At 45.5% G+C, this 16052-nt stretch overlaps 1 protein-coding gene across 1 annotated transcript; it reads right to left on the bottom strand.

Moving 5' to 3' along the window:
* Positions 1-1614: 1614 nt before the first annotated feature.
* Positions 1615-2254, bottom strand: LOC125547820. Its single transcript, XM_048711584.1, has 2 exons — positions 2098-2254; positions 1615-1983 (listed from the first exon to the last, which is right to left on the bottom strand). The coding sequence occupies exons 1-2, from the start codon at positions 2200-2202 to the stop codon at positions 1813-1815; spliced, it is 276 nt and encodes a 91-aa protein (XP_048567541.1). The 5' UTR covers positions 2203-2254; the 3' UTR covers positions 1615-1812.
* Positions 2255-16052: the final 13798 nt, after the last annotated feature.

Genomic DNA, 16052 nt, shown 5'->3' with positions numbered 1-16052 from the left:
GCATAACAACATACGTTGTTCCCTTTGTCATCGGTATGTTACTTTCCCGAGATTCGATCGTCGGTATCTCAACACCTAGTTCAATCTCGTTACCGGCAAGTCTCTTTACTCGTTCCGTAATACATCATCCCGCAACTAACTTATTAGTTTCAATGCTTGCAAGGCTTGATTGATGTGCATTACCGAGAGGGCCCAGAGATACCTCTCCGACAATCGGAGTGACAAATCCTAATCTCGAAATACGTCAACCCAACAAGTACCTTCGGAGACACCTGTAGAGGACCTTTATAATCACCCAGTTACGTTGTGACGTTTGGTAGCACACATAGTGTTCCTCCGGTAAACAGGAGTTGCATAATCTCATAGTCATAGGAACATGTATAAGTTATGAAGAAAGCAATAGCAACAAACTATGCGATACAGTGCTAAGCTAACAGAATGGGTCAAGTCAATCACATCATTCTCCTAATGATGTGATCCCGTTAATCAAATGACAACTTATGTCTATGGCTAGGAAACATAAACATCTTCGATCAACGAGCTAGTCAAGTAGAGGCATACTAGTGACACTCTGTTTGTCTATGTATTCACACATGTATTATGTTTCCGGTTAATACAATTCTAGCATGAATAATAAACATTTATCATGATATAAGGAAATAAATAATAACTTTATTATTGCCTCTAGGGCATATTACCTTCAGGATGGTGGTAGAGCCTAATTTGGACGTAATATTTTAGGAAATACGTGAATACAAATAAGGTACGAATTGAGTGCCATGGCATTGCTAAATTATGAGAAACTTCGAAATATGTTATGTGTAGTACAAATTGTTTGGTTGCACCATAGAAAATACGCATAATATTTCCTGAAAAATTAGATCAGTGTGACAATTTATGATGTTGGACTCAATAGAACCTTGTTGAAGAACCATTGCAAAAATAAATTTATTCTACAAATAAAACAATTTGCGTAGGAGAAAACTTCAAAAATCTCATGATGTAATGAAAACGGGATGGAATTTAATTGAATTTTAAAGAATGGATCATGGTGGTCTCATGTAAAATTGTTAACAAGATCATGATAATGCTGACAAGGACTTCGGTAATGCTAATAAGGACTTCTCGACACACACATGTACTTTTTATTGTGGGGAAACTCCAACAAGGACTTCCGATAATGCCCATCAATTCGATATGGAACATTTGTCACGAGCAACCATTAGTCTGCAAATATTTCACTTATAGCAACATACTCAATTGACACATACATTTTGACATAATTGGCAAGTAAACATTCAAAATATGCTTACAGGGCTAAATGGGAACAAGACAACATTAACGAACATGCACTGGACCTGTAGAAAGACTTGCATCGTGTGTCAAGTTTGAAAGGGTAAAAGAGCTTGATCACATACCATGCTCATCTACTCAAGAAACAAGAAACAAGAACACATGATGTCAACACACAAGCAACCACCATTTTTGTTTGAGATTCGAGACTATTTAATAAATGGTTGTGTGGATCGCTTGATGTAGATGTTGGGGTTAATCCTCCTTTTCAAAAACAAATCAACCATTTTGGTTAAACTTAATTATTTTCAATCGGTCTCCACATACATGAACTAGAGATACACACAGGATAAATAAAAGCTGCCGAACACTACAATTTATCGAAAAGTCGGTTTACAATGATTTAGAAACATCATGATGAGTCCGGGCAACAGTCCATGCTGGAAGCTCCCAGATCAAAAACAATTACGAATATAGTTTTATTTAATTATTTCTTAGCTCAGTTGCTTCAGCAGACGCTTATACTTGAATGACAGGACAACAACAGTTATTGTTGTCATTGCAGAATGCCTTGGGGGCCGGCCGCTTGCCTACGCTGTCGCAAAACTCCTTGCACTTGTCGTCGGTACAGTTTGGGAAAGAGATGGAGTAGCATGGCGCCGGAAAGGGAAACGCAGCAGTCTCATCTACCTGCAAGTCCGCAGACATAAAAATATAAGCAAATGTGGTTTTCAAGTATAATCTGGAAAATGCCCTTAATCTTCTACTCTTTTTGCACTGGAATGATAAAATTCACTTATTAACCTCTTTGTGGGCGTCGTAGGAGGAGAGAAGAAGGGTGGTAGCCATGACCACCATGACGGTGGCCACGAAACACAGGACGCCCGTGCCCTTCTTCAACATCGCCATGGTGTACAGTACAAGAGGGCAGGAGTCTGCTTACGCTCACCTACATACAATTTGTTCCTGTCTTTGTGTTGTTATGTTATTCTGATTTGTGTGTTTATATAGATGTGTATACCTAGCTTATTAGAAGTATATATTAAATGATTGATCAATGCTTTAATTCACGTACCAAATTAATTGTGATTGTGATCAATGTATAATTGTGATTAATAATTATTAATTGTGATTAATAATTATTAATTGTGACCATGGAACGAATTCATGTCAATCGAAGAAATTATTAATTGTGATTAATTATTATATATCTTTGGCGATTTGATTCAAACACAAGAGATTTTATCTAGAAGAATGTGAATCCGTTCCATTTCTCATTAAAAAAATGTCCATTTCATGGGCTGCTGTCTACAAAGAAAACCTCACACTGCTAGCAGGGAATCACCAATGGCCCAGGCCGACTAGCATGGCAGTAAGGGGTAGTAGATGCTTTTGCGGTTTAACTAGATTAAGAAAGTTCCACTATACATTAGTTGTGTATGTGTGTATATATTAGATCGTGTGGGATAAAAAAATTGTGAATAGTGTTTACGTACCCAAAGATGTCTTGCATCTCTGCTCCTTTTGATCATAAAGTGAATGTTCTCACAAACATAGTATGCACATAAATTATTTCCCTTTTTCTGCATCATGCACTTTACGAGAATAGAATTCAATCAGATAATAATCAAGCATGATAATGATATTGAAACTAGAATTAAAGATATGCACGGACGTAGCTACTACTACTTAATTACCTTGGACCGTTGCCATTTTAGCTTTGTCAATTTGAAATCACATTTGTCAAAAGAATGTTCACGCACTTTACTAAAAATTAAAGAATACAATACATACAGAGATGGAAAAAAATTGTATGAAAACATAATTTAAGGAAATGTGGAATTGTTTTAGTTTTCAAACTAAAAATTCAAATATGCCATGAAACCACGAACGGAATTTGTATGCCTTTTGTCGGACTAGATCGACATGACGCTACACAGATCCGACTGAATTTTTTATATAATATATTTTTAATTATTTTTCAGAAATATTACGTTGATTTTATTTTTTTCAAAAATAATACATAGTCAGCCATCTGGTGGCCGACTGGATCCAGTCGGCCAAGAGTAGGCCGATTAGTACCCTGTCAGCTAGCAGCAGGCCGATTGGGCTCTGTCGGCTAACTGTTGGCCGACTGGAACTAATTGGCTTATAGTAGGCCGACTGGAACTAATTGGCTTTGTAATGCCCATGATGCGGCTATAGCTCCCACGTGTTGAGGCATGACTTAGAGGCATAACCGCATAGTGGTTTTGTCGCAAGAAGGGTCATCTTCAGAAACATCCCATGTAATGAACAAGACATGGATAAATAGAGTTGGCTTACACTCACCACATCACACAATACATAAATAATTCATACATCATCCAAATACACTCATAGACCGACTATGGTCAAAACCAAAAGAAAAAGGAAGATAAACCCCAAATGCTAGATCCCGGATCGTCCCAACTGGGCTCCACCACTGATCATCAGGAAACGACACATAGTAACGACCGAGGTCCTCGTCGAACTCCCACTTGAGTTCGGTAGCATCACCTGCACTGGTATCACCGGCACCCGCAACTGCTTGGAAGTATCCGTGAGTCATGAGGACTCAGCAATCTCACACCCACGAGATCAAGACTATTTAAGCTTATGGGTAGGATAAGGTAATGAGGTGGAGTTGCAGCAAGCGCTAAGAAAATATGGTGGCTAACATATGCAAATAAGAGTAAGATGAGAGGCAACGCAACGGTCCTGAAATTGTAAGTGATCAAGAAGTGGTCCTGAAGCTACTTACGTTCAAACATAACCCAAACCGTGTTCACTTCTCGGACTCCACCAAAAAGAGACCATCACGGCTACACACGCGGTTGATTCATTTTAATTAAGCCAAGTGTCAAGTTCTCTACGACCGGATATTAACAAATTCCCATCTTCCACATAACTGCGGGCACGGCTCTCGAAAGTTTATACCCTGAAGGGGTGTCCCAACTTAGCCCATTACAAGCTCTCATGATCAACGAAAGATATTCCTTCTCCCGGAAAGACACGATCAGTCTCGGAATCCCGGTTACAAGACATTTCGACAATGGTAAAACAAGACCAGCAAGACCGCCCGAATGTGCTGACAAATCCTGATAGGAGCTGCACATATCTCGTTCACAAGGCACACCAGATGGGCAAGACATCGGGTTGGCATAGACCTTGGTTGCCCAGGGGGCGCCGGACATCGCTCAGGTTCGACCAACACTCAAAGGAACACTGGCCCGGGGGTTTAAAATAAAGATGACCGTCGGGTCTGCAGAACCCAAGGGAAAAGGCTTAGGTAGGCAAATGTAAAACCAAGGTTGGGCCTTTCTAGAGGAGTTTTATTCAAGGCGAACTGTCAAGGGGGTCCCATAACCCCAACCGCGTAAGGAACGCAAAATCAAGGAACATAACACCGGTATGATGGAAACTAGGGCGGCAAGAGTGGAACAAAACACCAGGCATAAGGCCGAGCCTTCCACCCTTTACCAAGTATATAGATTCATTAATTAAAATAAGAGATAATGGTTATATCCCAACATATCCATGTTCCAACATGGAACAACCTGCAAGGCACCTGCAACTAGCAACGCTATAAGAGGGGCTGAGCAAAAGCGGTAACTTAGCCAAAAAACGGTTTGCTAGGAAGGTGGGTTAGAGGCTTGACATAGCAATATGGGAGGCATGATATAACAAGTGGTAGGTTGCGCGATATAGCGATAAAACGAACAACTAGCAAGCAAAGATAGAACTGATATCGAGGGTATGGTCATCTTGCCTGCAAAATTCTCTGAGTTGTCGAAAGCTTGATCCTTGTTCGTGTACTCAATAGGTTCCTCCTTCACATACTCGTCTCCTGGCTCTACCCAAAGCAAGAACACAAGTAACGGAACAACAATCAATCACGGTGCAATGTACAAGCAACATGATGTAAGGCATGGCATGGAATGCAAGATATGATGTGCAATGCATATGGGTACTCCGGAAGGAAAAAGATGATCAAGGAATCAACTTGTCAAAACAAGTATACTGCTGGAAAGATGAGGTGATTTCGGTCGAAATCTATATAAGGATCACCAGAAACGGATGCACGGTTTGCAAATGACAAGCAAAACAAGAATGATGCAAATCCGCGATTAACAGCACCATTGCACTTCGAATGCAACAAGAAACTATGCTACAACACTCCAACAAGTACACATGAATCTCTACAAATCATGAACACTAAGCTCCTGCTAGTTCTCACTAGAACAAGCTCAAAATAGCATGGCAAACATGCAAAAGATATTAGTTTCACAGACTTAGAGAAAATACTAACATGTCAAAACAACATCATAAGCAATGTTTAGAGCAAGCAAACAACATGCGACAAGAACATATCATGGCAAACAAAGGCATGGTATGCTAGTTCTAAACACATAGAACAAAACTCCCTTACTGAACTTTGGCCAAAGATGCATGGAAAATAATGTGGCATCCATGCAAACATGGCAAGTTATATGAACAGTTTTAGACGCCACGACAGCCTCCACTATCACCACCCTGGGAAGGTTTCTGGGAGGGTTTTGGAGGCCCGCGACCTCGATAGGCGGCGTTGGCAGAAGATTTGAAGGCGCCGGGACCAGTTCCTTGGAATAGCTCGACGCGCTGATCGAACTTGGAGATCTTGCCAAAGAGCTTATCAGTGGAGACAGGATCAGTTCGCACATCGAGAGTAGAGATGATGGGCTGGTATTCCATGTTGAGACCGACGATGATGGAGATGAGTGTACTCAACAGGTTCCTCATTCACGTACTCGTATCCTGGCTCTACCCAAAGCAAGAACACTAGCAACGGAACAACAATCAATCACGATTCAATGTACAAGCAACATGATGTAAGGCATGCCATGGAATGCAAGATATGATGTGCAATGCATATGGGTACTCCGGAAGGAAGAAGATGATCGAGGCATCAACTTGTCAAAACAAGTATACTGCTGGAAAGATGAGGTGATTTCGGTTGAAATCTATATAAGGATCACCAGAAATGGATGCATGGTTTGCAAATGACAAGCAAAACAAGAATGATGCAAATCCGCGATTAACAGCACCATTGCACTTAGAATGCAACAAGAAACTATGTTACAACATTCCAACATGGCAACAAAGCATATAAACATAAAGTACACATGAAGCTCTACAAATCATGAACACTAAGCTCCTGCTAGTTATCACTAGAACAAGCTCAAAATAGCATGGCAAACATGCAAAAGATATCAGTTTCACAGACTTAGAGAAAATACTAACATGTCAAAACAACATCATAAGCAATGTTTAGAGCAAGCAAACAACATGCTACAGGAACATATCATGGCAAACAAAGGCATGTCATGCTAGTTCTAAACACATAGAACAAAACTCCCTTACTGAACTTTGGCCAAAGATGCATGGAAAATAATGTGGCATCCATGCAAACATGGCAAGTTATATGAATAGTTTTAGACGCCATGATAGCCCCCCCCCACCACCACCCTTAGAAGGGTTCTGGGAGGGTTTTGGAGGCCCGCGACCTCGATAGGAGGCGTTGGCAGAAGATTTGAAGACGCCGGGACCAGTTCCTTGGAATAGCTCGACGCGCTGATCGAAGTTGGAGATCATGCCAAAGAGCTCATCAGTGGAGACATGATCAGTTCACACATCGAGAGCAGAGATGATGGGCTGGTATTCCATGTCGACCCGGCGATAATGAAGGCGATGAGTTCATCTTCGCCGATGGGTTTTCCTGCTGCCGTGAGTTCATTAGACAGCGCCCGCATCTACCCAAAATAGGCGGCGGCGCTGAGGGAACCCTTCTGGGCATTGGAGAGGGCAATACGGCAGTTGTTGATGTGAGACTTGGATTGGGCTGAGAACATGTTTGCCAGGGCAGACCAGATGGCGTGAGAAGTCTCGAGGGAAGCAACTTGCACCAGGACTTCTTTGGAATGGTTACAGTGCAAGTAGGCCACGCTTTATTGATCTTGAATGAGACATGGGGTATGGGCGGGGTTCGGACCAATCTAATCCTTCCCGTCCAAGGATTTGGTGGTGATGGTTTTAGGTGGCTCAGGTAGGGTTTCATCAAGGTACCCATATAGCCCTGCTCCCATGATCGAGGAGGGAGCTTGGGCTCGCCAGAGGATCTAGTTGGTACGTGTGAGAGGCTTGGAGATGGTGTTGTTCAGGCCGGTGGAGAGGAGTTGACTGGAGGAGGCCATGGTGCCGGATATGGGAGGATGGGAAGGGTGCGGGCGAAAAAATTTGGTGTTGGTGATAGGATGGAGATGATGATCGCTAGATGAGGAAGAGGGAGGCTCTGATTACCATGTTAGTTTATGTAAGCGTCTCTACCCTGATACAGAGGGCCGCGTGGTGTTTATATTGATTGGGAGAGACCCATCTCTCATAGGTTACAACCGAAGAGATAATACTGGAGGTTTTATAGGAGGGATAAGAGAGAATAACAGGAAAAGAATCTTACTCCTATAACAACCACATTGGCGCACATAATAGCCTAGTGCTACCTCTTGAGCATGTGTTGGTTTTCCCTTCAAGAGGAAAGGGTGATGCAGCAAAGTAGCGTAAGTATTTCCCTTAGTTTTTGAGAACCAAGGTATCAATCCAGTAGGATATTACACGCAAGTCGCCTAGTACCTGCACAAACAAACAAGAACCTCGCAACCAACGTGATAAAGGGGTTGTGAATCCCTTCACGATCACTTACGAAAGTGAGATCTAATAGAGATAATAAGATAATTTTTTTGGTATTTTTATGATATAGATTGGTAAATAAAGATTGCCAAATAAACGGCGCTAAAAATAGCTAGTTGATAGGAAAATAATATGATGGAAGATAAACCCGGGGGCCATAGGTTTCACTAGTGGCTTCTCTCAAGATAGCAAATTCTATGGTGGGTGAACAAATTACTATCGAGCAATTGATAGAAAGCGCATAGTTATGAGAATATCTGGGCATGATCATGTATATAGGCATCATGTCCGTGACAAGTAGACCGAAACAATTCTGCATCTACTACTATTACTCCACACATCGACCGCTATCTAGCATGCATCTAGAGTATTAAGTTCATAGATAATCTTGATCATAAACCCACTATTCATTGGATCTCAACAAACACACCGCAAAAAGAATCACATCGAATAGATCTCCAAGAGAATCAAGGAGAACTTTGTATCGAGATCCAAAGAGAGGGAAGAAGTAGTCTAGCTAATAACTATGGACCTGAAGGTCTGTGGTAAACTACTCACACATCATCGGAGAGGCTATGGTGTTGATGTAGAAGCCCTCCATGATCGATTCCCCCTCCGGCAGAGCACCGAAAAAGGCCCCAAGATGGGATCTCACAGATACATAAGGTTGCGGCGGAGGAAATAGGGTTTCGTGGTGCTCTGGATGTTTTCGGCGTATATGGGTATATATAGGAGGAAGAAGTACGTCGGTGGAGCTGCGAGGGGCCCACGAGGGTGGGGGCGCGCCCTCCTGCCTCGTGGCCTCCTCGCTTCTTTCTTGACGTCGCTCCAAGTCTTCTAGATCATGTTTGTTCCAAAAATAACTCTCCCAAAGGTTTCATTCCATTTGGATTCCGTTTGATATTCCTTTTCCGTGAAACACCGAAATAGCCAAAAAATAGCAATTTACACTGGGCCTTTGGTTAATAGGTTAGTCCCAAAAATAATATAAAAAGGTATATTAAAGCCCATTAAACATCCAAACAGATAATATAATAGCATTGAACAATCAAAAATTATAGATACGTTGGACACGTATCAAGCATCCCCAAGCTTAATTTCCTGCTCGTCCTCGAGTAGGTAAATGATAAAAACAGAATTTTTGATGCTATGGTACCTAGCATAATTCTCAATGTAATTTTCTTTATTGTGGCATGAATATTCAGATCCGAAAGATTCAATAAAAAAGTTTAATATTGACATAAAAATAATAATACTTCAAGCATACGAACAAAGCAATCATGTCTTCTCAAAATAACATGGCCAGAGAAAGTTATCCCTACAAAATCATATATTCTGGCTATGCTCTATCTTCACCATACAAAGTATTTAAATCATGCATAACCCCGATGACAAGCCAAGCAATTGTTTAATACTTCTGATGTTCTCAAACTTTTTCAATCTTCACGCAATACATGAGCGTGAGCCGTGGACATAGCACTATAGGTGGAATAGAATGGTGGTTGTGGAGAAGACAAAAAGGGGAAGATAGTCTCACATCAACTAGGAGTATCAACGGGCTATGGAGATGCTCATCAATAGATATCAATGTCAGTGAGTAGAGATTGCCATGCAATGGATGCACTAGAGCTATAAGTGTATGAAAGCTCAACAAAAGAACTAAGTGGGCGTTTTGAGGAAGACCTAGGGCGTTTTGAGGAAGCCCATCATTGGAATATGCAAGCCAAGTTCTATAATGTAAAATTCCTACTAGTATATGAAAGTGACAAGATAGGAGACTCTCTATCATGAAGATCATGGTTGTACTTTGAAGCACAAGTGTGGTAAACGGATAGTAACATTGTCCCTTCTCTCTTTTTTCTCTCATTTTATTTTTATTTTTTTGGGCCTTCTCTTTTTTATGGCCTTTCTTTTTTTTTCGTCCTGAGCCTCATCCCGACTTGTGGGGGAATCATAGTGTCCATCATCCTTTCCTCACATGGGACAATGCTCTAATAATGATGATCATCACACTTTTATTTACTTACAACTCAAAAATTACAACTCGATACTAGATCAAAATATGACTCTATGTGAATGCCTCCGGCGGTGTACCAAGATGTGCAATGAATCAAGAGTGACATGTATGAAAGAATTATAAAGGTGGCTTTGCCACAAATATGATGTCAACTACATGATCATGCAAAGCAATATGACAATGATGAAGCGTGTCATAACAAATGGAACGTTGGTAAGTTGCATGGCAATATATCTCGGAATGGCTATGGAAATGCCATAATAGGTAGGTATGGTAGCTGTTTTGAGGAAGGTATATGGTGGGTGTATGATACTAGCAAATGTTGTGCGGTATTAGAGAGGCTAGCAATGTTTGAAGGGTGAGAGTGTGTCCAATCCATGGACTCAACATTAGTCATAAGAACTCACATACTTATCACAAAAATCTATTAATTATCAAAAAAAGTACTATGCACATGCTCCTAGGGGGATAGATTGGTATAAAAATACCATCACTCGTCCCCATCCGCCACTCATAAGGAAGACAATCAATAAATAAATCATGCTCCGACTTAATCACATAACGGTTCACCATACGTGCATGCGACCGGAATCACAAACTTTAGAACAAGTATTTCCCAAATTCAAAACTACTGAACTAGCATAACTCTAATATCACCATCTTCATATCTCAAAACAATCATCAAGCATCAAACATATCATAGTATTCAATGCACTTTTTATGATAGTTTTTATTATACCCATCTTGGATGCCTATCATATTAGGACTAATTTTATAGACAAAGCAAATTACCATGATGTTATAAAATACTCTCAAAATAATATAAGTGAAGCATGAGAGACCAATAATTTCTATAAAATAAAACCAGCACCGTGCTGTTAAAGATATAAGTGAAGCACTAGAGCAAAATTATCTAGCTCAAAAGATATAAGTGAAGCAGATAGAGTATTCTAATAAATTCTGATTCATGTGTGTCTCTCCAAAAGGTGTGTATAGAAAGGATGATTGTGGTAAACTAAAAAATCAAAGACTCAAATCATACAAGACGCTCCAAGCAAAACACATATCATGTGGTGAATAAAAATGTAGCCTCAAGTAAAGTTACCGATAGACGAAGACGAAAGAGGGGATGCCTTACAGAGCATCCCCAAGCTTAGGCTTTTGGTTGTCCTTGAATTTTACCTTGGGGTGCCTTGGGCCATCCCAAGCTTAGGCACTTGCCACTCTTTGTACAAGGGTCGCCTTGTCCTTGGTTTTAACCACTATGTCATCCATATAAGCTTCCATATTTCTATGTAGCTGGGGCTCAAAACCAATTTGGACGCCCTTGCGAATGTCGAGCCAGCACTCTTCAACCCAAAAGGCATCCGTAAAAAGGAACACGTACCATATGGGGTGATGAATGTTGTCTTCTCTTCGTCTTCCTTTGCCATGAAGATCTGGTGGTAGCCCGAGTAGGCGTCGAGGAATGATAACAGATCACACCCGACCGTGGAGTCATCAATCTGGTCAATGCGCGCCAATGGGAAGGGGTCCTTATGGCAACCCTTATTGATATCAGTGTAATCAATACACAGCCTCCACTTCTCGTTCGCCTTGTGCACCACCACCGGATTGGCCAACCACGTCGGATGGAGCACTCCTCTCACCAAGCCTGCCACTTCCAACTTCTTGATCTCCTCTGTGATGAATTCCTGCCATTCCAAAGCTTGCTTTCTGACCTTTTGCTTGACGGGTCACGCATGGGGACAGACAGCAAGGTGGTGCTTAATCACTTCCCTAGGAACACCGACGATGTCAGATGCTTGCCATATGAACACATCGACATTCGCCCGCAAGAAAGTGACGAGCGCGCTTTCCTCTTTGCTGTCAAGGGTGGAGCTTATGGTGAAAGCCCCTCCCATGCCATCCTCCTTGACGGACACCCTCTTGGTCACTGGTGGTGCAGCTCTGGATTTCCTACTCTTGCCGGTGGAACTCTCTGGCACGTCCTTGACGGTAGCACAACACTTCGAAGAGGTGTGCTTGCCGGAGTGGGTGCGAGAGGTCTTGCTGGTCTCCTTCTTCCCTCCTGCTTCAGTGGCAGGAGTAAGCGCCTTGGCAGCAGCTGCTGCAACTGCTTCTCGGTAGAGTTGGTCAGAGCAGAATAGCGTGTCCTTCTTGTCGGAGGGGACGGTGATGATGGTCATCGGCCCAGGCATCTTCATCATGTTGTAGGCGTAGTGCGACACCACCATGAACTTGGCTAGTGCCGGGCGGCCGAGGATACCATTGCAGGGAAAGGGGATCTCGGCTACATCGAAGACAATCTTCTCCGTCCTGTAGTTCAACTCGCCTCCAAACGTCATAGGCAATGTGACCATCCCCTTCGGCTGGCTCCTTCCTGGGTTGACCCCTTGAAATGTATTCGTTTCCTCGAGGTCTCCATCAGGAATAGGCAGCCTTTTGATCACAACGGGCGAGATCAAGTTCAGACCGGCCCCGCCGTCAACCAGCATCTTGTTCACCTTGAGGTTGCGTATCGTTGGTGAGACCAATAATAGCAAACACCCGACTGTAGTTGTGCGGTCAGGGTGGTCCTCTGTGTCAAAGATGAGCGGTGTGCTGGACCACTTCAGTGGCTTCTAAGCGTCGAACGAGGGCTCCGCTCCTGTGATGTCATGCGCCCACCATTTGAGCTGGTGGTGATAAGTATGTAGCGAGGCACCAACATTGACGCACATGGCCTCCATAGCCTTCTGGAACTCATGCTCGCTGGACTCGTCGTCCTCGTCATGATCGCCGTCTTCCTGCTTCTTGTCGTGGCCCCGAGCGGGCCTCTCTTGCTAGTTATCCTTGCCACAGCGACCTCCTTGGCCGCCACGCTTCTTGCCGGATCCTTCAGCGCCATCTTGGCCCTTCTCCTTGTCCCGCCTCTCGTACTCGGCCTTCTGCTTTTCAGCAAGCAACTCTACTTGTCGGCAGTTCTGGAGGTCGTGGCCTTTGGTGCGGTGGATCTTGCAATACTGCTTGTCGGAGCCCCCTGGCTTGTCGGCAGCCGCCAAGGCCCGGCAGGCGGCGCACCCGGCAATCTCCTTGTCAGGGTCGTCTGTCGTGGTCTTCTTGGTGGCGCCGGTGTCGTCGGATCCTCGACGGCAAGCACGGTATTGCCTTTGTGCTTCCTGTTGCGACGCCGACCCTTCTTCGTCAGGGCGGTGGTGTCTTCGTCGGTAGAGTCGGTTTCCACACCGGCGTCTTCGCCAGGGTACTTCCTCCCCTCTTCTGCCCGAGCGCATCTGTCGGCCAGAATGTAAAATTCGGCCACATCCTTGACCTTGTTCATTGCCAGCTCTTCACGCATCTTACGGTTGTGCACATTCTGATGGAATGCGCCGATCACGGCGGCAGGGTGAACATCTGGGATGTTATATTGCACTCGGCTATGTATGTACTTGTGCAGGTTTTCACCTTCCTTCTGGGGAATGATATGCAGATCACTCGCTTGGCCATGAGCTTGGTGGCCTCCAGTGAAGGAACCAACGAACTCATGACACAGGTCCGACCAAGAAGAAATGGAATCCGCCGGCAAATGCATCAACCAAGACAAGACATTGGGTTTCAGGGCCAACGGGAAGTAATTGGCAAGCACCTTGTCTTCGTGAGCCCCAGCGGCTTGCATCGCGATGGTGTAGATGCTGAGGAACTCCGACGGGTGAGTCTTGCAGTTGTACTTCTCGCCGACATCGGGCTTGAGTGTGCGGTGGGACAGCCACTAGAACCGCCGCAGCTCACGGGTAAAGGCGGGGCAGCCCACCTCGTAAATTGGCCGCCGGAGCCTCCCGGCGCTGGGCGGTCCATGGCAGGCCCCACCCGCCTATCTGACTGGTGGCCTATATCACGCTGGCGCTCGATGGTGGTTCCAGCGTCTTCATGGGCTCGCTCCCGAAGAACTTGGCGCTGGTCGCGGTGGGTCCGCGGGTCGTACGATGCTATGCAGATGTTATCGCAAGCGTCGTCACGACGGACCTACACCTGCGGTGGTTGGTGTGGAGGAGGAGAGTGTACCGTGGTCGCGGCGCCTCTGGCCCCTCCACCGCTGGCGTGCAGTGGTTCAATGGAGTGCCAGCCTGAGGGCCCCGCCGACCGTGGCCCGTCTTTGTTGGCGACGCCGACGAGGCTCCGGATAGTGGCTCTCCACTCGTCGAGCTTCTCCGCAGCAGGAGGGAAGTCGAGGAGCAGCTGCGCGCGCACCAAGGCTTCTGCTGGAGTGGGTGGCGGCGAAAGCTGCGTGGACCATGGCGCGCTTTGACTTCTAACCACGTTAGAAGGAGCTCTGTCACGGCCCAGCGGCTGTGCCCTATTCTCGCCAGCACTTCGGCGGGCATGCTGACCTCCTTCGTCCTGCGGATGATGCACATGACTTGTTGGGGATATTACTACCGGAGGTAAACCGGCCTTGGGTAGCCGGGTTAACTCTTTGAAGATTAGAAGCCCATGAAGATGTAAAGGTGCTGGCGCTTTATGGAGGGCCCAAAGGCGAGTTACAGTATGTAAATGTAAACCGGCCCAGTCATGTAACTTGTATAGTAAGATAGAAAGAGAGAGGCCGAACCGGATACGTTTATAAACCGGCTTCGGGACTCTGTAGCCCGGCGAGCGTCAACCTATGTATATAAAGGGACGACCCGGTCGCGGTTTTAGAGACAGACAACAACAACTCGAAAGCCAGATAAAGCGGATTCTCTCCCTGGCCTTCGAAACCCTAGCAATACCAATCACAACTAGACGTAGGCTTTTACCTTCATCGAAGGGGCCGAACTAGTATAAACTCCCGTGTCCCCTTGTCCTGTTTAACCCCTTTAAGCTAACCCGTTGCGATGGCTCCACTACTAAGTCCTTTCACGAGGACATCTGCCGTGACAAACCCACGACAGTTGGCGCCCACCGTGGGGCTATCGCACGATGGTTTCGAGTTCTTGAAGGGCAGCTTCGATGGACTTAAGGGATACGCTGTGGGCCGGATGATGAAGAGTCGCCGCGGCAAGCTCTACATCGACAATGCGGGATGGGGTCCCGAGGCCGATTCAATCGAATACGGGTACCGGGTCCCCTTTGGTGGGATTCACGTCTTCATCGGCAAGATCGGTGAACCGGCCCCCGAGCCGGACATCTGCACTGACATCATCGAAACGGCTCGGCGTGCAAGTCCTTCGCCGGTTTAGCCCGAGGCAAGGCATGTTTTCGTAGGTGTCGTTCATGGATCAGGGCACGAGGACGGGCCGGTGTCCGAAGGAGAAATCGTAGTCTGCTCGGATGACGAGTCTTTTGGAGAAACCGAATCGCTTACCAGTTGCAGGACGGCCGGATTGAGGGAGGATCCGAGGGCAACAGTATTCCGGATTCCCCCGGTCTGCCAAACCGGGCCGCCATCTTCATGGCCGGCACACAATCGGCGCCTCATTCATCTACCGCCGCAGCAATGCTCTCCGGTTCGACAACGGCCACACCAGCAGGGGCAGGAAGCTCGGCGCCACCTCCGGCCCAAGTCTTATCTGATTTGTTCGACGCTCTGGCAACATTGATGTCCGCGGAGGTAGACGCAGCAGCCAGGGATCAGCACGATGCGGAGATTGCAAAGGTGAAAGATCAGATAGCCCAGGCCAAGGCGGACCTGGCAGCAGAGAACGCCGGGATGGCTATGGAGCGGGCCGAGTTGGAAGCACAGGCTTACCGGATTAGACTAGACCAGAATGCTTCAGAGGAAGCCATGAGAAGAAGGTACCGATCACGTCTCTCGTCGGTTTATGACCCGCAGAATCTTTTCAACACGCCAGGCGCAGGAGCTGGTAACCAGGCAGGGGCGCCGGGAGCAGGAGTGCCGGTTCAGCCGCGCATGACGGACCTGCCTCACCAGAACAACATTGTACCATCAATGCCGCCCAGGCATTATTCCAACCCGTTGGACAACATTGTGGCCGCTGCGTCATGCCTGGCGGCCCTCCCAACCGACGGTGAGTCA

The sequence above is a fragment of the Triticum urartu genome, chromosome 3 (genome assembly GCF_003073215.2).
Source record: "Triticum urartu cultivar G1812 chromosome 3, Tu2.1, whole genome shotgun sequence".
Taxonomy (NCBI): domain Eukaryota; kingdom Viridiplantae; phylum Streptophyta; class Magnoliopsida; order Poales; family Poaceae; genus Triticum; species Triticum urartu.
This window is presented reverse-complemented; position numbering and strand designations above follow the sequence as displayed.

Coding starts and splice junctions, on each gene's coding strand:
- LOC125547820 (XM_048711584.1), bottom strand. CDS start 2,202: ATGGCGATGTTGAAGAAGGGCACGGGCGTCCTGTGTTTCGTGGCCACC. Junction 1,984..2,097: donor CCTACGACGCCCACAAAGAG/GTTAATAAGTGA, acceptor GCGGACTTGCAG/GTAGATGAGACTGCTGCGTT.